Source organism: Cebidichthys violaceus, unplaced genomic scaffold (genome assembly GCF_023349555.1).
Source record: "Cebidichthys violaceus isolate CVI_PGR_0920_01 unplaced genomic scaffold, fCebVio1.0.p SCAF_16, whole genome shotgun sequence".
NCBI lineage: Eukaryota > Metazoa > Chordata > Actinopteri > Perciformes > Stichaeidae > Cebidichthys > Cebidichthys violaceus.
Window position 1 is genome coordinate 5,878,783 of NW_027176329.1, and position 21,900 is coordinate 5,900,682.

General features: G+C 40.6%; 1 protein-coding gene across 3 annotated transcripts; it reads right to left on the reverse strand.

Annotated features, from left to right (window-relative positions):
* Positions 1-999: 999 nt before the first annotated feature.
* Positions 1,000-20,783, reverse strand: sfpq (splicing factor proline/glutamine-rich). 3 transcript variants are annotated; one of them, XM_068710896.1, is made up of 12 exons: positions 19,962-20,783; positions 19,125-19,316; positions 18,599-18,900; positions 18,390-18,485; positions 17,724-17,920; positions 17,486-17,570; positions 17,227-17,338; positions 17,059-17,110; positions 16,219-16,325; positions 1,677-1,724; positions 1,321-1,404; positions 1,000-1,122 (listed from the first exon to the last, which is right to left on the reverse strand). In XM_068710896.1, exons 1-10 carry the CDS (start codon positions 20,655-20,657, stop codon positions 1,698-1,700), a joined length of 1,866 nt encoding a protein of 621 aa, XP_068566997.1. In that variant the 5' UTR covers positions 20,658-20,783; the 3' UTR covers positions 1,000-1,122; positions 1,321-1,404; positions 1,677-1,697. The 3 variants fall into 3 exon arrangements, with proteins under 3 accessions (XP_068566997.1, XP_068566996.1, XP_068566995.1); XM_068710895.1 differs by having other exon boundaries at positions 1,677-13,014; positions 19,125-19,313; positions 19,962-20,782; XM_068710894.1 differs by having other exon boundaries at positions 1,677-13,014; positions 19,962-20,782.
* Between the last annotated feature and the right edge of the window lie 1,117 nt (positions 20,784-21,900).

Genomic DNA, 21,900 nt, shown 5'->3' on the forward strand with positions numbered 1-21,900 from the left:
ATAAGATAAGATAAGCCTTTATTTTGTCCTAGAACGAGATTGTATCCAAATTGCATTGGGATTTAACATGAGGCATTTATAGACTACACTTCAAGGAACTGATATCAAAAGCTTTCAGAAAATGAAGAGCAGCAAAACTGGCACAGTCCTAATAAAGCCAGATATTTATAAAGCCGACTTTCAGTAAGTGCTTAAACGTTTTAATAATTAACCTTATTACTATGTGACAATATCAGTTTCTATTGTTCCGGAAGCTAACGTGGGTGGGAGTAACCGACACTGGGCTGGTTTTATTGGCGCAGTTCATCACCATTTGTAGCTGTGCACTTTTTACTGACACAGAACAATTATATAATTTCTAGCACATTATTTTGCGCACTGCATGAGGGAGTGGCACTTTGAGAATCACTGCGTTAAGTCACCAGTATTAATACAAATACCATTTAGTAACAAGTTCACAGGGTTAATGCGTTTCTAGCTGCCGACAGACTTTACGGAGTGTTGTAGTACCGAGTGCCGCTCAGGTCAGACGACACCAAACTGGCCCACATTCGGCCTCCTTCAGTCGGTCTCCTCCGTATCGCCTTCCTGACTCCGGGGCTGGACCTCCTCCAGGGTTGACAGCCAAAACCTACGAGTGTGACCCAGCAGCAGAAACATTGCACCTTTTCCCTTAATAGTAGCTGGACTGGTTTCAGAGCACTGAAGCCAGTCAGCTGGCTGAGGAGTTTGCTTTTTTTTTTTTTTTTTTTAAATGGTCTGCTCAGTGCTCAGCTGTGTATAAAAAGCAGCAGTGTGTTTGATTAAGTTAAACGGTCTTCATGTTTTCTTGATGAACTCTCCACATGCTGTAACTTAAATTTGATTATGTAAAATGTTAAAGTGTAATTCTACTTTAAACTCCGAGAAACTTCTCAATGCAATAACATAAAAAAAAAATGCTCAACCCAAATAATTAGGTGATCATCCACATTGTTAGAAATACAAACAACAAAAAGGTCAATTTTATATGTAATTTATTTTTCAAAACAAAACAGTGCGTCCCTCCACTGGACTGCAAGCTGCTTGTCGTCCTCCTGCTGGACGCCTCCTGGTACTGCGTCTTCTCCACAACATGCAGCTCTAGAAGGCAAGAAAAACACATTTTTTGTGAAGATCACTTAACTGAAATGATTCAACAGTCAAACAGCCAGTGTGGTGTTCAATACAACATGCATCACATTGTTATGCCGTTCAAAGCATTGCTTTCCATTTTATCATCTCCAGATGTTTATACATTTCACATCCACGTCTGAATAATAAACTGCGGAGGGAACTCACATGGAGGTCGTCCCTGGCATCGCTGCAGTGCAGTCGACAGGTCTCCTGCAGCTCTGGCATTTTTATCAGACGTCTTCATTTTACCTGCGAAAGAGGAACAAACAAAACAGAAAGGACCAGCTGTTATTTAACTTCTTTCTCTCACTCACACACACACACACACACACACACACACACACACACACACACACACACACACACACACACACACACACACACACACACACACACACACACACACACACACACACACACACACACACACACACACACACACACACACACGACAAGGATAGAGGAGTGCAAAGCTAAATATAAGGCCACCAGAACATTCTGCTAACTGCTGTGGTTCTTACCCGGTTCAGCATCGAGGATGCTCAGCCTCCTCCGACGATTTGAGGATCCTGTGGCGAGAGACAAACAATGAGAGTCTGGCAGTGAACTGGTCAGCAGGTTTCTACCCTTACTTTTTTTTGGGTTCGTTATATTTACCATTACTATTTTGAGGTTGCCACCTTTAAAAAAAATAAACAATGACTATGCGCGTGGTGTGTGTGTGTGTGTGTGTGTGTGTGTGTGTGTGTGTGTGTGTGTGTGTGTGTGGGCAGTGACCGATTATTCAAAAGAAAACCAAATGTGTTTTAACTGGAAATATAGGTCATGATGTTATAATGCCAACATGCATTACAATGTAGATGTGAGAAGTACAAATGTGTTATGTGATCGTGTTGGAAATGCAGGTTTTTAGAGAAGCGTCTCGGCACCCTGAAGTAGATTGAGACGGGACAAACTCATGACAACGTTCGGATCATTTGCAAACCTCGGGGAGGGTCATTCTGTTACAAAGCCATGTGAAGCTGGACTTCGTACTGACACATCAGGGGTGTTGCTGCAAAAAAAAGCCCAAACAGAGCTGGGAGCGGCACCATGAAGCTCGTAGAGAAGTAGACCTGGTCATTTTCTGTGTCAGTCGTGCAGACTTTGGGCAGTGCCCTTTTCAGACGAGGCCATCAAGAGGCCAAAAGGGTTGTTCTGGCATCACACTCAGAGGCGGGACATAAGAGAATGTCACTTTGGCCAATCAGGACTTTGGGACTTGGTTAGAAAATGGATCACAGTGCAGACGGATACATCTCGATATGCCTCCAGGGCTGGACTCATGGCATCGGCTGAACACTGCGTAGTTCCCTCTTGATGGAGGAGAACCACCACGGTCCCTTACCGCTACGTACGAGGTGGAATAGAGGACAATGCCACAGTGGTGATGTGCTGTGTTGTGTTTTCACAATGACTGGCTGGTCACTGGTAGGACAGACTGTTCAGGTTCAAACAGGAAGAAAGAGTAAATATGGAGCAGCGAGAGGTACTGAGAGGAGAGAGAAGAGGAAAACAGTTCAGAGTCCGGCACTGCTGCAAAATGTTTTTCTCAGAAGAACTACACATCTCCTTTCCTCCTTCCTTTCCAGAGGATGTGAAACAACCAACACCTAAAAAGGTCGATGTATTTCTGCCGTTTCCTGCAAACCACTTCAGCCAAAAAAAAAAAAAAAAAATCAACAACCAGCATTTAGATCAAGAGTTTTCAAAGTTTGTAGTTTTAATATTTTCACTGTGGTGCTCTACCCAAAAGGGAAACATCACAGTATTCTAGAAGGCTTTACACACCGGGCTGCCTTGGGCAAGGTCTATAAAGAGTTAGAGAGTTTGCGGTCTTGGTTCGGATCACGGAGCCTCTGGGCTTTTTCGCCACATAATATTCACATTCTACATAAAAGTACTCCTGACAAAGTTATAAAAATGTATTCAGGTGGGAAAAAAAAACAACAACCCCGGTGTGTAAAGGTCTGTCCAAAAATATATTGATAGTGCACCAAAAAAAAGTTAATTGATTTTCACTCTATTATTCTGTGTCTCACTGCTTCTATGGGGTCAAATCATCATTAAGTAAAGCGAAGGAACCACAGTTCCCATGAGGCTTTGGTGGGTGTTAACAGGACGTATAATGTTTAGATTCGGTAAGTTACGATGCTGGCGGCAACTTGATCCCTTGCTTACATTTTGGATAATTGGCACCATTAAGGAGTACGCTGATTAAGCCATTAGCAGGTTCAGTGATACTGAAGAAAACTTTAAAATGTGATAATTCTCAGGAAAGTTGTTGAGTTTGAAGGAACAACTTTGACTGATTTATAAACATATTTAGGGACTTGAAACTTCAAAGGAGATGTCTTTTGGAAGTGTAAGACGCACTAAATCTAAAAAATATATGTCTGTGTGTTGAGACCGTGACTAAGTTTGGGCTCCAAGAAAGTGCAATTCTTACTAAAATGACCAACTTTACATTTTCAGAAAAGACTTGTTGTAAATAATGCGCTGGTGAAGCCAATTCAGGTGGTGTAGGAATTCAAAGCTTATGATTACAAGTTGTTTGGAAAGTGTTCCTCATAATGTGTGGGAATATTGGAATTTTTCAAGAGAAATAAAAAAAAAAGCAAAAAATCCACACCAAACTCCATCTACACAAACTCAGTAAGTGGCAAAGGCTGTGACGTAAGGATCAAACTGCAGACTGCTTTGAGCAGTGGATTACAACAGGATGTCTGACACAGGGATTTACGTTTTCTACAATCCCACCCAGAGCAACCCGAGCAGTATGTGACCCGTTTCATGTGAAAGCTGCAAAATGTCCCAACCCAGTACCACAACATATTCATGTTTATAGTTCCACAAACATTTCAGTCAGGAGCAGTCACCAAAGTCAATGCAACTACAACTCTGTACTCCACAACTTTGGAGATTGTTTTTAATTGATTATTGTTCAACGATCCACATTCGGAATACTGTCCTTTAAAATTAAATTAATGAGCAGCAAAGATTAGCATGCACACGTGTGTTATTGTTTACGCAAAGGTGTAGTTAGAATTATAACAAATCTAATAAAAAGGTATCAAACCAGAAATAATTGATTTTTGTACTGTTTTTAAAGAAAAAACAGACAGCACTATATGATTGTTAAAGATATGTAAAGAGGTGCAGCACAAAGACAAAACTACAGGAAAAAGCTTTCTTACAGCATAATAGTGGAAAATGCCATCTTTTTGAGTTTGATACACTTTTCTGTTCCTCGTTGCACACAACTTGCCTAATACCAAAGCTAATAACTGTTATATTCATTATATCTATCTATCTATCTATCTATCTATCTATCTATCTATCTATCTATCTCGATATAGATATGTCTAAAAAATGATTTCAGCAAAAATCCCCAAAGACAACACAAAGAGAAGAGAACCAAAGTATTTTGCACAGCGTTACAAGATTTGAGCTTTCTAACGCTTTAAAAATGCCTAAATTCAGTTTTCCATCTTGCATGAATGCCTCTCGTGTTCAGAAAATGACAGCAGCACTGCATCCCACAACACAGTGTTGAACCAGTGACTCAGCCGTCCATATACAGATACCTTTCGTGCATGCATACAGAGAAGCCAAAGTACTACAACCACACACACACACACAGCACGGGCTATAACGCTTCGTCAAATTACACACACACACACACACACACACACACACACACACACACACACACACACACACACACACACACACACAGTTTGAAGAACGGGAATCTGCACTGTGATGCCATTCTTTGCCAGTGTGATGCCAGAAGCCCTGTAGAGCGTCACTGTAGAGCAGTGACGCGGTGCAAGAGAGGACAGAGAGAAGAGTTAAGTCATGGGAGAAGAACTGTGCATCTTGTATAATAAAACATGGATGGGACACTTACCTTTCTCGTCTGTGTAAGCATACCTCTCTGGCTGCAGTGCAAACAAGTCCGGGCTTTATTGTCCACTGACTTCTGCAGAACTACTGATCGCCAATGTAACCCAACTGCAGAGAAGAGCCTCTATTGTGGACTGGGGCAGCCCGTCTTTGACAAGCTGTCTGACAGCAGCTAACACACCCTCTCATTTACCCAAAGGACATGAAACACGCATACACACACACATAACCACACGGGCACAACACGCCATCCTCTCTTCTGCCGGTTAGGGCGCATGGGACTTCCTGCCTCAGGTAGGTTGGTGAATAGGAGGTCGGTCAGGTCTACTAGTGCGGTTTTTACCAACAGCTTTCAGGGGTCAGGAATTTTCCACAAAGAATTATAAGTAATCTCGACTAGGAACTTCTCTTTAGGTATGATGGCATCACCCCCATGACACATGGTCAAAATTAGTTGCAATAGGGGACACCCCTGATCCGAACCTCTATATTAGAGTTACTTTACAGTCTGTTGACAAAATTCTCTTAACAAAAAAAGTCATTGTCAAAGCGTTGCTGTAATCCAGTGATGCCTTCACAGTGTGTTTGTTAAAAGGGGCATCACTGTTCTGAACATCTAATATAGTTACTGTGTAGTCTGTCAAGACTCTGCCTTTCAATAAACCTCAACATAGAACTGAAAAATACGTCTTAAACAACGTTTTCTCACACAATGCCATCAAATGCGCTGCAATAGGTCCCTGTTCTGAACGTCTAAAATAGCGACTGTTCAGTGTGCTTGTTTCCACCTTTAAAATAATTATGACTCCAGACTGGTCTTTAACAATGTTTTGAAGTGTGCTTGGCGCCACCGTAAAACAAATCTTGACTCAGAACTTGTCTTTAACAATGTCGGCATCACAGCTTTGGTTACCATTTTTACTTTAGTAAGTCAAAATGTCTTTGCAATACATATTTGAACCTTTTTAATATCGTTGCTAAATAGTTTAGCCTTAGTAACAAATCCTGACAAAAGACATCAGTTTAAAAATGTCAAAGGTAAGAGTAAAATGTCAAAAATGACACCCCATTCCAAAATGTAATGTAGCAACTGCGTAGTTTGTTAAATGTGCTTGCAGACTTCTTTAAACAAATCTTGACTAAAAAAATGTCAGTGTTTAAGGTTTGGTTTCCATTTTTAACTGAAGTAACGGTCTTGTGCAAGACAAATGGCCAACTTCACAAGCTACAGAGCCAGAACCTATTGTGATCAGAAATAAATGTCAAAAAATGATGCTATCTGGTCCACAAGAGTGAGTGTGTTTCATTAATATAAGCGAAGAAGCTACAGACTTTGAATTTCTTGGTTTGGAACGTTCCTTCTCATAGTCCAACACCTTTAAAGATGGCCAAACCTGTTAAAGAAAAACAAATTGTACACAACACACAGACATAACATTACAAGTTTTAAAAGTCACACTTCGGTCGCGCCAATAAGCAATTGCACTATTTTGCAGGATATTCAGACGCTGTGTGGAGAACATCCGTCGGACTAGCAAAGCCCTCAATACTCAAGGACATAGCTGATTTAGCACTTAATATCAAATCACATTACTACTAGTATTTTGTCATTCGCTATGTGACAAAATCCCTTCCAGAGGTAACATTTCAGTCAGGAAATGCAGTTAAACATCTACAAAAGAGCACTGAATATGAATTCAAAGGGGCTTTGTTGTTGCGTTTAATTTTCCTTGTAAATCTTCATAAAGTGAGAAAAGTCACTACAAGAACGGACTAATATAGAAAAGAAACGCCAGCATTGTTCCACAAACAAATGGTTGTAAACTGGTTCCAGAACAGGGATGTCACAAGAACCGATCATTTGGTACATAGTCGATGCCAAAATTCTGAAAACTTGACTGTCCCATGGACGACAGAAAATGTCCCTGAAAATGCTACATTGTAAACAACAAATCCGTGATGAAATCGACAGAAGAGCGAGCTAACGTTAGCTGTTAGCAGTTGGGGGGCAGCACATGCCCGCTTGGCTAAATAACGGAGCTAACAGCTAACGTGCAAAGGTTGCACCGAGTTACGTCTTGATGTGCACAAGCTCAATTTAGTAAAATGGGTATTGGGCAAAAGGTTCATCATAACGTTACGTGTTCAAATGTAATCTTGTCAAACTTTGGCTTTGAAGATAAACTTGAGGCGGATCAAGCAAGATTTTGAATAAATTTGCAAAAAAACACTAGGGAAACTGTAATAAAAAGGTGTATGTTGAAGTATGCGTTTGCTTATTACCGTGGGATCAAATTCGGTATTGCAGAATTTCACTGGCATTGGTATCGACCATTACGTTTTTAGTATCGTGAGATCCCTAGTCCAAACTTAATTAGGAATAGTTTTCTTCAGAAAATCTGATTTAACCAACCAACCAACCTGGTGTTGTAGAAACAAAGGGTTCTTCCATTCCCACAACAGAAGTGCAATGATGCAACTACAGCATGCCTTCAAAGATATCAGATACAATATATACAAGTAAGCAAATGTAAGTTGACCGAATTTCAGGTCCATGAACTGAGGTGACATTTCTCAGGGAATTTTAGGGATCTCCTTTTTTAACAATAAATAGTAGGCTACACTTATCTATTCAGAAAAGGTTTTGAAAATCCATTGAGTTGCAATTTAGTCATGTTCTTGTCTCTCCAAAAAAGCCACAAAGCTAGATCAGCATCATTCCTGAGTCCACGCATACAGCCAACCTGTTAAAGAAAAAATGTACATAACACAAACACACGTATCATTACAGATGAACACTCCATGACATCCATTTCTATTACCAAGTATCTGGAGTCCTCTTTTTCGCAGCCATTGCAGATGTGTTTTTCAGGGTTCTCGGATGCCACATGAAGGAGATGGATTTACTTAAGATACTTTATATAACAAAGCAAAAATGCAAATGACACAAGGTAGCCAAATATTAGAAATGATTATTGTCCTATGGGAGAAATAGAAGTGTGGCAGCCCTGAAAAGTACTTGGGAAAGGGATTTGGGCATTTCATTTGATGAAAAGAAAAGACTCAAATTTGTAGCAATTCTCGTACAATGACAAGGGATTTGTGGTTAATATTGATACAATGTAACATTCTGCATTGTTACTATTGGACCTGAACAGGTTACATAGACTTGGCTTAAAGGATTCTGTGACTTGTAGGTGGGATGAGGGCACTAGTAATGATAGAGCAGCAAAATATTCTCAGGAACTGTAAAGCCCCCCCCCCCCCGAACACCTGCTTTTTAGCATCGAGTAACTGGAATGGGAAAGGTTGCTACGCATTTAAGAATGTCATACAGGATTAGTAAAAAGGCAGCAAAATCGTGGCTAAAGTTGGAATGGTATGTTGTTTAAGTGGAACAGAGTATGGTGGAAGCAACTGAATCACAAGTACGGTCAGACAATTTCATGTTCTAAAAAATCTTTACTGAAGATAGTGTTATTTAATGTACTTACATTTCTATATATTGTATTTCTATAATGTCTCATTGATTTGTTTTTGGGCTAACAGGGTGGGGAGGGAGTAATGAGGAGGGATATGATATGCATTTGTATACTGTTTTTAGTCATGGAAATAAAAAAAATTAAAAAAGCAAAGATTAATGCATACCGTTATATTTTTCAGTTATTGTGCAGGGACATTATCATATTGGGTACAAGAAGAATGCTCCAAGTCATTATAAAGTTTTTTGATGTCTTGTATACTTCGATGTTTTGGATGCTATTAGACAAATGAAAAGACCATAGGATGCATTGTGATCATTTAGTTATAGGTCCACATGTTCTCCAAAGACTGCCAATGGACACTTGTATGAGCACTATACAAGTGTCTCCACTTATTGTTCTTACTCATCTCAAAAACATAAGCATTCTAAAAGAAGTAGCAAAAGCTGTGCTGTTGCAAGGAACTACATGTAAATACACCTTCAACAGCCCACAGGCTTTCCATCAAGCTAGTGCCAGGAAATAAATGAAGTGCTCCATCCATAGAAATAAAATAGGAGTAGAGCGGACATTGAACTGCTTCGTGGTCATTTGACAAGAACAAAAGAAAAATGGTGATTGTTGTTATGGTGACGACACACGTCAGTAGGGCCGTAGTCTCTTCACAGCGAATACAGCTTCAGAGACTGTAGGCTGGCTAGGCAGCTCGTCATTATCCAGATCTGTGATGAGCAAGGCGGAGGGACCACCAGCCCAGAGTAGCATGAAAGTGTGGTGGAATTAGCATGCTAGCTAGTAGACAGCTAGTTAGCTAGCTAATTCCACTATGCTTTAATGCTACACTGGTTACAGAAAACCAGAGGAAAAAAGCCGTTGCTCATCTAGCGATAGAAATGTGCTTTCCTACGCTGTGACAAGAGCGAGTGGATAAATTCATAGTTTTTTAAAATGTTAAATGTCTACGCTTCTTAAAGTTACTACCCCACTGCAAAACATAACCTCAGTTAGCCCACTTCAATGCTACACATAAAAGTAGCCGCCCCGCTGACCATCCTGCTACGATGATTTAAATGGAAATGTCCGATCTACTTCTATTTCTCTGGCTTCATCTTTATATTCTCCATTTCCATAAAACAAAAACAAAACAAAACAGCACAGTCAAGTGAAACTGTTGTTCTTAATGGTTAAGTGAAATGTGCTAAATCTGCAAAGTTGTAATTAATACAAGAATACTTACACTGACTTTTACAGCCCATCCCATCTTCTCCTACCACACAACTCTGACAAATGCTTGCAGAGGCAAGCCAGTGTCCATTTGATGGCAAAGTGAAGTAAGAAAACCTCAGAGCAGGTACTTGTATTCATTCATTCGATTCATGAGGAGTGGCCAGAGTGGGCAGCAGAGTTAAAAAAAAAAAAAAAAGAAAAAAAGAAAAAGTGAATTTCAATTGCAGGGTTTAGACTTCTTTTCTTTGATATGAGAATTGTATAACATGTTCATAACTTGCCCATTTTCTTGAAATAGCAGGCCTCAATTTACAGAATTCAGTTAAAATCTGTGACTCAAATGTCAAAAGGACTAAAAGGCTCTGCATCCTGGGCAAATGGTAGCCATGACAGGTATAATTAGGGAGGTAATTGTTCTGTATAGTTTTGATAGTTTTAAGCCAATTGTTTCTTGTAATATTGCCACAGATGACATTCATGCAACTACAGCTAACACATGTCTCCTGAAATGCAGAAAAAGGTGATGGTCAATGGGCTCCTGTGGAATGCAACCCAATAATGATATGAAGCAGTGTGAGAACACCAAAGTGAAGCTAGATAATAACATGAAAGCACTGTACCCGAGTAACACAGTAAAGCTCGTCCATTACCGTCAATTAACTAGAAAGAGAACTTCTTCCAGCCATGTTGGTTTATGCATCCAGCCTCATTAGAATGCATCAGTGCAACACAATTAGAATTCACAGTGTAAAACGAATAAGGTTATCAAACCATTAAACTGATCAGTCTTCCTTTTGTGAAATGACGTAAAAGGGAATTCACAATCTGGAGGATGTGAAATGTCCGCATGTCTTGCCAGTTAAAAAAAAGAAAAAAAAGGGTGAGGCAGACGGGCCACATATCCCACTGCAGTACGAGCCACATCGATGCAGTTTACCTCTGAGGACAAACCCTGGATTTCTTGTCTTCTTACAGGTCCAGCACAACGAATGCTTCGTCACAGTACAACTTGTGCAAGTGAGGGATTTACATCTTTTTACTTTGTTTGCTGGCTCATGATACACTAACATCATGCTCTATATAAATCATGAATGCATAGTTTTGATTTAGACAAGAACTGAAAATTGTTTTTTGTAAAATATGTAAGGGTTGTAATTTTCATCTATAGATTGAACACATTTGATATAGATACGCTATAGTTTCTGGTGGGTATGACTACAAAACTGACCCCAAATGCATGTTTGCAAGTCCAACTGAGCCCTTTGCCAGTCATGCAAAGGCAGGTTTACTCTTGCGAACGAATATTGCAACTAAAGTATGGTCATTCAATTCTAATAAAAGTTTGAATTCAATTGAATAAAGACTTTCTTTTGTGTTCATATAAGATACAAGCTGTTTACATCTGTTGTACCCAAAATTAAGTCCATAACTGAACTGAATATGACTACGTTTACATGCAGGTTTGGAAAGGGTCATGTGTCTAAGGCATGGGGAAACAACGTCATGACCTCAATCCGTGAACATGTGTCAAAAACAATAAAGGTGGCGGACTACCAGCATTTTAAGAGGACGCTAAGCAGCAACTCAACCTCGCCGCACGTCCACGCAAGTCACGTTTGGGTTTTGCCATATCACCTTGGGCACGAGAAAGATGTTAAAATAAATTGGTATCAAATATGTCAGCTAGTATTGTTTGATTACTGGCAAATAGGGGTGTATTTACACACTGAAGTACAAGGGTCCGTCTTTCTACATTCTCATTCGTCTCACTGCCAAGAGCAGAACTTACACTTAAAGCTTAATAATGTCCAGTGACACATCATTGGGAAATATAAACACAAAACAGGATCATCAAAAGCCTAATATATAACTTAAGAGCTGGATTGTGTTTTGAAATTGTGAGGAGATATTATCTATTGATAAACGCAACAACCCATTTGCTACAAAGAAGTCGCAACAAGAATTGACGATTTTGCTCATATTGGACTGCATGTAAACGTAGTCAATACTCTCCAAACGCACACAAGACGCACTAATGTGGACCGTGTGTCACTGACAGAATACGTCATGAGAAGAATGTGTCCACTTGGACACACACACACACACACACACACACACACACACACACACACACACACACACACACACACACACACACACACACACACACACACCTTAAAGGATCTATGCATTATATTTCTGCTTTCCTGAAGCATGACTAACAGCAGTTACTGAATGCCAATGACTAAAAGTTACAACTCAGTCCTGCCATTTCAGTATGAATTATTGCTTTATCATGTTTCAAAGGGAAGGGGGGAAGGAGGAGACCTCCATTTCCACAGAGCAGTGTTTGTGGAAAGAAATCGCAACGTTGAGTCTCCTGGATGGTTCCACATTTCTGAGTGCTGACTTCTGAGCAGACGCTAAATGTCTTATCGGTACTGTTACACACAAGCCATGCCACCGCTTAATTACTTAAGTGTAGAATAAACAGACATTTTATAGAGAATGCTGACTATGACGGTGTCTGCCGGTCATCTGCAGATTGCGTTATACACGTCGCAGAACGAAAGTCAGGACTGCAGCAGAGATAACACATAGACCCTTTAAGAACTAATGTGGCAGATGTATCCACATTACTTACAAATAGCCAAATGTTGGCATTTGGTTGCTTTTACTGTATGTCTCAACTGTGGAATGAATGCTAACGTTTGCCCTGATACAACCAATGTCTCTTTATTATAATACATGCTTACTCCAAGTGTATGGCACAAAACACAGCCATAGAAGGTAGAGAGAATTGTTACAGTCATCAGTTCACGGCGACTCACAGAGCATAATACATCTAGAAAAGAAAATTATACATGATCAGAAAGAACTAAAGATCACACAAGGGTGTCTTATCTTTCCAAACTACTGACAATACAAAATAAAAAAGGGGAAAAATATCAACTTTGTCATAAAATGAGTAAATTGTCAGGCTAAAATGTAGCAACAACTTAAACTTAAATACAAGAAATGCGTCTCAACATGTTTGTTGTGGAGAATTTATACAAAATGGTGCTGCTGGGAGCATCAAAGGGCAGCATTTTTAAAAGCGGGGTTTCTTAGCAGGACCATCAAACTCCTCGCGGACCCTGCCGAACCCGGGGTTACCAGGACCCATTCCCCTAGGACCGCCCTGGGCGAAGCGCTCGTTGCGCTGTGTGTGTGTGTGTGTGTGTGTGTGTGTGTGTGTGTGTGTGTGTGTGTGTGTGTGTGTGTGTGTGTGTGTGTGTGTGTGTGTGTGTGTGTGGGGGGGGGTCAATTTGCCAGGCAGGCAGATAGGAAGGGAGGGAGGTAAGGTATGGGTTCAGTGCGCAAGCACACAGTTCATGTCCATGAGGAAGTGTATTAAAAAAAAAAAAAAAAAAAAAAAGGTACGGCAATAGAGGTGATTCGTTTTATATTGTGAGATTTACAACACAACCAGCAGGAGACACATCCGGAGAAACCGTTCGTTCCAATATGAAGGTCCACAGGTGCCACAGGTTACATACGGAAAAGGAAGAGAGGGTAATGCTTTCGTTAGTCAGTGCCTACCTAGTATGGTCTCTCCAGTGCATGCCAAGACTAGCCTCACTTTTTCTTAGAGCTTGCAAATGATGCCCATATTTATCTCCTCAAGATCATTGCCTATAGCAACAGACAATCCTCTCAAAAAGGAGGTATTCACAATATGAAAATATAAATTACATTAATAAATAGTAAAGAAAAATGCTATATTATTTGTGCAGGCAGAAGTCTTGTTTCCTTAGAAATTTGCAAAAAAAAGATATTATATAAATGCTGTGCCATTGTAAGAAATTCTGACTGAATTAAGTGAGTTCAAACATTTCTTGGGCAGAAATGATGGCGTGTTGCTCGACTGTCCAGCTATCACAGCATCTATTATGGCACTGCATTGCTAAAATGGAAAAACTCAACTAATGGTCCCAAATGAGACAAGGATTTGAAGTATAGGGACTAGTCCAGGAATACATGTGTAGAATATATCAGCACAGTATAAAGTAAACATTGCACAACATTCAGCGTAACCATTTCTCCAACAAGAAAGCAATTTGTTCACCACAAAGTACATTTTATGCCAATCCAGACTTGCTCTGTGAAACTAGAACAGTGTGAGAGAGCGTGAAAGTCGCGTGATATAATCTTCATCAGTGGAGGCGGCTTGGATTTACAACACGAAACTACAGTGGTAGTACAATATGGTAAGAACATACAAAATAATGTAGTTGTTTGAATATATCCTGAACTGGATCTACATTAGGGCTGCCCAATATATCATCTATAGTCACCGCGGTGTCAACTTACAGCGTGAAAGACTGCGACGTTGCACTCAGCTACATTTTAAAGAGCTGTTTTCTACGGACACTATCACGTAACTGGAAAAATACCCGTTTCATTTTTAAAATCTGTTCGTAAGGGTGAAAAAAAACCAATGCAAATTGCAATATTTTGAGTAGAAATATAGTATCGATATACAAACGTATGCAAAAGTATTGATCTTTTATTCTAAAAACTATTAATACTTAAAATATAAATGTAACTTTTTTTTAGTAACAATTGCCTTTTCTGAATAGTTTTTTCTGGTGTGGTCATGGGTTAAGTCGGCAGGATGTTGGTCAAAACAAAGATGGAGTGTTGGTCAGTCTTTCTGCATGACTGATTTACTCATTTTGCTGCTATAAAAGTGATTGAATTGAGATGAACAGTAAAACTTGACAAACTGCATAGCTGGAATTTGAAAAAAAAAAAAAAAAAAAAAAAAAAGGAAATAAGATCGTATCTTGACTTAAATATCCTGGGGCCTCTGCTGATTCCCACCCTTATTAAATTTTTCAATAAAAGAATGTTGGTAATGATTTCCTGTCATTTTAACTTCAACAGGCAATTTGTTTAATCTTAGCAGAATGCTGAAACAGCAACAGAACAGGGTATACTTTAATATTTGTGTATTTAACAGTATCGCAATATTCAGAGAACATGATCGCATATTCAACAGACGTGATCGCATAATCTCATATCGTGCAGCCCTAACCCACATCAATCTGCTCAGCCCTTTTTCACTGAGCTTTACATTTAGATGTGACTGCAGTGTGTCATGGTGCACACTCCATGGATTGAGAAAATGATGCATCACCAACACCAACAACACTGCCAAAAAACGTGAACCTAAAAATATTGTCAGTTCATAAAAAGCCTTTTCTACAATGACATTAAGGGGAAATGGTGATTTAAATGCAAAGCAACACTAAATAATTAGGGCATGCTATTATAAGCATAAATAAAGTTTGATTTGTCAAAAGTGAAGCGCACAATTTTTCAAATACAAAACCTAGTCCAGTAAGTTGAAGCATATGTTGTAATGCAAATACAAACGTTGTATATACAACTTCAACGCTTGATTAACACGTCAAGTATTCTGGAAATGCTTTTCATTCATTTCACCTTCAATGTTAACACATGTTTAACCTGTCAACTGTAACCCAGCAACCAACCTAACATTGGTACTACAATTCTGCCAAGGCAGATAACAGCCCAGTGTTCACCAATATCATCCTCATCACCGGTGGTCACAAAGCTTTGCCTGCCCCCATCAATTAATCCTGCTGTATTATATAATTTAGAATAATGTATTCAAGATTGAATGCCTTATACCGTCAGTCTGCACTAAAAGCATTATAAATGCTCAGTTACAAAAAAAGATGTTGAGAAGGTAAAGACTGCTGGTCCAGAAGATGAACTACACCACTACTTCAGGTTTCAAATTGGCTTGTAGCACAAGAGGAGCTTTACACAGGATTTCACACTGCCACCCAAAAATACAAGTTCCTTCTTCTCATGACAGATGATACAGCAAACTGCTAGCACAGTATGAAACAAAAAAAAAAAAAAAAAAAAGGTATGTAAAACTAGATGAGAACATCGTTAAGAGGGAAAAAATCCTCAAGAAATAGTGCCTGTCCAGCTCACGTGAGACAGGTCTTGCAATAGCAGTCCACTACGCCAACGGTGTGATAAGAGTAAGCAGAGCCACTGAAGTCTATCTACAGCTGTCAGAGCAATTTCTTATGGATTAGTGCAGGTTGACGGTTTCGGAACGATAACACTCAGCTGAAGGTAACTGAGGGGGCATGGCTTACCATTGAAAGAAACACCATCAGGCAGGTAGCATGTCTGTATCACTCAACAACCAGCAAGCCGCCCGAAGACAGCTGGGAGCACAAATTATTCATCATTTCCCATCAGGCTTGGCCAGCTGGCCTCCAAGTTAAAAGATCAGCTTAGAGTCTCTCCAACAGACAGGGAAGTCGAACATGAACTACGTCAACTACAGATTGATCCACAAAGTGGGATACGTTACCATTTCGTTGCCCATCAGGCCTCCTGCGGCTGGTCCCATTCCCTTCTGCCCCTCAAAGCCCAGTCCGCCCATGGGGAACTTCTGGTTGGCTCCACCGAAGGGCATATCTGACAAACAAAACCAGTCAAATGCATGTACTGCACTTGAAATCAACGTGTTAGACAAACTCCTGATGCGGTCTGTTCATTAGACAAAATATTGAATTGGGATGCATCGCTACAGATATCGGTTCGATACCGACTCCAACTGATCGATCTGGTTTTGGTGAAAACAGGGTGGATATAATTAATTCAAGTATGTTGTGTACTATATACATCAAATACAATCGAATTATAATTCCTATTTTGACCAATTTGTTGCTGCATTAAAAAGGAGGCACATCATGCTCGTTTTCAACATGTTTACATGCTTTTAATGCTCAAAAATATTTTGTATTTTTCCCCTCCTACGGCCATATTCCCCCCCTCATAATTTTCTGAATACATGCCGTGTGTATTCCCCATGGATTCATCGTTTCAATACTTTACAGTATTTATATAGAATTTAAAAAAAGACATGAAAATCTCACAATTTACAATATGGGACCTTTATAAAAAAATAAAAAAATTTTTTTTTGTAGTAGCCGTTTATTTACAGCTTATTTTTAAAGCCCTGCAAAAAATCCTACATTCATAATGTTTTCTCAACTGTTTTAGAGGTTCTGGTTAAACTTTCTTTCATGTTGGGCGCTGAAGTTTGTGGTGCTGTTGAATTATTCTGATATACATGGGGCTCATCTTAATGCCTCTATAGTCTCTTTCTAAATAAGCAACCTCAATGAAACTACTTAAAAGAACTTACCACCACTCATTCCCAAGGCTCCACCGGGATTCATTCTCATTTCTCTGTCCCTCTATAATAACAAAAGACAAAGACGAGTAAATAAATATTGAACCGGACAAATATTTATGAAATACCTTCCTATACTGCATATCACAGTCTTGTTTTCTGTGGTTAAGTTGAACTCACATCCATGTAGTTGCCCATCCTGTAGTTCTCATCACGCTGGCGGCGCATCTGTTCTTCCATATCCCTCTTGCGAATCATCTCCTCTTCCCGCCGGCGGCGCTCTTCCTCTTGTCTGTTTACAAACAAGAAAACATTAATCATGTGATCCCAGTGTTGCATTGATATCAACAAAGAAGTTTTGGTGTTTCTGAGAGGAAGCCCAAATGACCAACATCCGCTTCGATTGACAACCAAATAGAATTCTAATGAACATAAATACCTGATCTGCATCTCCTTTCTCTTTTGCATCTCCTGACTGTGCATCTCCTCCATGCGTCGCAGTTCCTCCTGTCTCCTCAGCAGATCTGAAAGGAAACCAGCACATTTAATTGTGGCACTTGAAGATATCCGGTGAGTGACATATTTTCTCGAGTGATAAATAACAGAAAAATACAATCCAACTGCTGCAGGGCCTTTTTTTCCTTTTGTAAACCCAGTAACACCATGACTAAACTTGCCTTGTCTGAGTAGGCTGGCCTGGTGCTCGTGGAATGCGTCCTCCATCTCGCTCTCCAGCTTTTCGCGAGCCTCGCGCATGTTCTTCTCCACCTGCTGCCTCTGCTGCTTCTCCATGTCATCCAGGGACTTCCAGCGCTTGGAGTACTCGTATTCGAAGGTGCCAGGACGAGCAAAACGAGGAGGTTCCTCTCGCTCCCTATGTACATAATACACAGATTGTTGGGTTAAGATGATTGTATCCACACCATAGACCTGTGGAGTTCTGCCCTGTGATGGAAATACTACCAAACATTTCAGAATGAACTAGAAACATTTTGAGGGAGTAAATGTTGAAACACCAATCTTTTGAAACTGGCCAATAATTTGTTTTCAACTTGTCTATAGTAGTCAACTTAATACATTGACCAACATGGGTATTGGTGCTAATTGCCAGTGAGGGGATTCATATGCAGCAGGCAACATCCTTTCTCTTCCTTGCCTGGATTAACACAGATTACCATCTGCCACTCCACACCGATGATTGATTTTTAACAGCTGCAATCCCTGAACCTAACCCCTCACCCCATCTGCTGCTCACAACACAATGACTTGTAGCAAATTTGCATAATAAAACAGCTAAACTTATCCCTACAGAAGGCAAATGGCAAGGACAGTGATTCGCTTACGCTTGATATCTGGGGTTCTTCTGTGCCAGCTTTTCTGGAAGACCATCTTCATCATCAAACTGCTCCAGAGGCTCAACAACAACGGGTCTGGGTGACCTGGAAAGGGTGAAACGAGGAAAGGCGAATAAGCAACGGATTTAAGGCACCTTTAATGGCGGTGTATCGGCTCATTATGCACGCAGGGCTTTTTGAACTTCAACTTTACTTACGTAGTAAGCAGGAAGACTCCTTCATTGCACCGATCCAGGGCCTTTCTGGCCGCAGGTTTGGATGCAAACTCGACAATGCCCTTGCCTGTGGAGCGGCCACGGTCGTCTACGATGACGATGGATCTCTCGACCATTCCGAACTGCGAGAAAGCTTCTTCCAGGAGCTCGTTGGACACAAACGGCGACAGATTCTTCACGGACAGAGCAGCGGAGTGTGTGGCAAACCGGACGCGCAGGGGTCTGCTTTTCATCGGCGTGTCGTCCAACTCGGCTTTTGCTATCTCTGCAAGAGCACGGGACTCCTACGAGAAACCAAATGAACCATTACTCTTAACCCTCAGATCAATATAATTATTTTACCAAATTTCCTGCTGGGGTTGAATAAAACATCCATCTATTTTTTTACACAAACCATTGGCTTTTAATCAGAAAATAACAAATGATTGTTAGCTGCATCATCAAACTGGACCTCAAATTCTTGCACAGTAACTATGAAACAGGTTTATTTAAGGATGTGGTGTCTTACCAATCGGATGAAACCAAAGCCTTTGGTCTTGTTGATAAAGACCTCGCTGGGCTCTCCATATTTGGCGAACAGCCTTTTGAAATCCTCCTCAGTGATGTCGTTGGGCAGGTTGCCGATGAACAGACGACACCGCTGGGTGTACGTCTTCTCGCCGGGTTTCAGCAGCATGGAGAGCGTTGCCTTGAACGCCTGCTGAATGAGAACCGTGTTAACACCTTAAAATCTGTGCTACAGCAAACAATATGTATGTTATACCGAGACGAAAAAAACAAAAAAAAATACATACGAGAACTGTTTTTTCTTTTTTTAAAGAAAAGCAAGCTAATGCTCAAATATGATTATTTCTTTGTTTGTATGCGTGCTCAGTCACGTCACACTCAAATCGTTCGCCCATCCCCCATTCGATGTGCTGTAAAAAAAAAAAAAATAAGCCTGGCCTATATATTCAAACGTCAATTCTCGACAAACTAGCGTACACGAGGTATGTCAAAAAGCAAGTGAGAAATTGTTTAAAAACAAAACATACTACATGTTCTTTGTTTTGCCAGCAAACATTTTGCATTCATGTGTCTGTGTGGATTTTAGACAAGATGGCGGATAGCTTCAGCGAACAAAATAGGATATGCACGATTTCAGCCACAGCTTGTGCCGCCATAGGCAGCGGTCGAACGACGAGCTAAAAGCCGTTCAGAGAAAGCAGAGAAACTCCGCCCGCTCGGGACACATTGCGTTTCAAATCGAACGTAATGCTAGTAGTGAATAAGCTAACGTTAGCGAACAATAATGAGTGTCGACGCAATTCACGACAGAGAATATATTAATACGAATAAAACAGACCTTTTCCTGGCTCCCATCCGAATCATTCTTTGTGGTCATTTTATCTGGCTCCTGTCTGGGCCTCATTGGCGGTGGCCCCATCCTCTGTCCTTGATACTGGTTTGTTCTCATTCCTTGGTGTGGCCCTGTTTTCTGGCCTTGATGAGGGCCTGTCTTCTGGCCTTGTTGGGGGACTGACTTGGGGCTTGGTTGTGGAGGCGGCTTCTGACCGTTAGCATTTGCTACCGGGGACTTCAGCTGCTGGTTCTGGTCGTTGTTTGGCTGGCTAGGTGGAGGGGAGGCAATGATGGGTTTTGGAGGGGGTGACTGAATCTTCGGCGGAGGCGCAGGGGTTGTCGGTTTCGGCTGCTGCTGTGCCGGTGCCGTTTCCGGTGCCGGTGCCGTTGCCTGTTTCTCCTGCTGCTGCTGCATCGGGCCTTTCATGGTGAGAGCCGGACCAGGACTTGGCGGAGGCAGAATTGGCAGCGACTGGTTCGGTTGTGGCTTCTGGGGTCCTTGATTAATCGGTCTGCTGAAGTTATTGTTTGGTCCCCTCCGATTTTGGTTCTGATTCTGAAATGGATGGTTCCTGAAATGTGGGTTTCCCATTAGCCCACCCCGCATCGGCCCGCCGGGCCCAATGCCCCCAAACCCGCCTCTCCGTTGCTGAAAATTATTCATCCCGAGGCCGCCGCGATTATTGTTAAATCGAGACATTGATCCTTAAATCAGCGAAAACTATAGTTAAAATGCCAAAAGCGTTATAAATTGCTGCGCAACAACGGACTCCTCCCGGTGTTTGCAGGTCGAACTCTTTAAAATGGCGACTAACGGTTGTGTTTAAAGGAGTCTTTCTTTCTCCGGAAAAGTCAGCAACACCCCGATCCGCTCATTGGTCCGCTACTCAGCAGGAGGAGTCACGTGGGGCGTTCAGGGTCTTTTGAACGATGCGCTACGTTTTGTCTTTTCTTTCGCTACAAACACACTAGGCTCACAATCAGGTCTCAATTATTTAGGAAAATATAATGCTGTGGCTGTGAGTGTAATTTCAGTGTACAAACATTACGGATGTAAAAACCTTTAAATAACACCAGAAAACATTAGACTACGAATTTAAATGTAGTTTTAGTCCCTGTATTAAAATATCTATTCCATTCTTGTGTAAATTACCCTTCCTTTTGTTGATATTGAGACTGCTCTTTTTGGCTTATTCCTTAGCAGTAATTCTTCTCGGTACAGCTTTTTTTATTGAAACAAATTGTAAAAAAAATACAGCCAAACAACTCTTTGTCCACATATTGATTGCCAAAAAGATCTGTTCGAGATAAACAATTCGTTCAAAAAGAGTTATTTGGTGCACCACTTCCCCACAACACAAAGCTGACCACTCATTTGTTTTCATACTCAGAGCTAGCACCATTGTTTGTTTAAACGCTTCTCTGAAGGGGACGAAATGCCTCACAGTGATCATAGTCCATCATCACAACGTGTGAAAATGGTCATCAATTGTAGATCTTTCACTAATCTGAGTCAACTGAGTTTGAATAGTTTACCCATTTAAACTCATCCACCTTTGTTAACCTTTTGTATAAATGTTGATCAATGTAGTTCCAGAATTATGCTAATTCACACAGACCTTAATCAAGTCTGCAGAGATGAGATTATATGTACATCAGAACATCTGACTTCCTGTTAGTGGAAATTGTAAGGCAGGGCTTTGGACACGAGTCACAAATGTAATGACTTCAGGCCTGACAAAATAAATAATGACCTGGACTTTATGAGCACTTCGACTTGAACCTACTGGGATGGAATAACTTTGATTACGACTGAACTAACACAAATGTATTTGTATTTTTCTAGTTTGGCAACATTTTTTTCTTTTGGTGTTAACATGTCAAAGTGGCACTGAAGAACAAATAATTAATATGAAATAATAAACATGAAGACTTTTGCTGCT

Bases quoted from the DNA above. Each gene is read 5' to 3' on its own strand.
- sfpq (XM_068710894.1), bottom strand. From the start codon at position 20,657: ATGTCTCGATTTAACAATAATCGCGGCGGCCTCGGGATGAATAATTTT. The intron at 18,486-18,598 runs GTAAGTAAAGTT...CACCCTTTCCAG, and splicing joins GGAGTCTTCCTGCTTACTAC to GTCACCCAGACCCGTTGTTG. The intron at 16,326-17,058 runs GTAAGTTCTTTT...TTTGTTTGTCAG, and splicing joins AGCCTTGGGAATGAGTGGTG to ATATGCCCTTCGGTGGAGCC.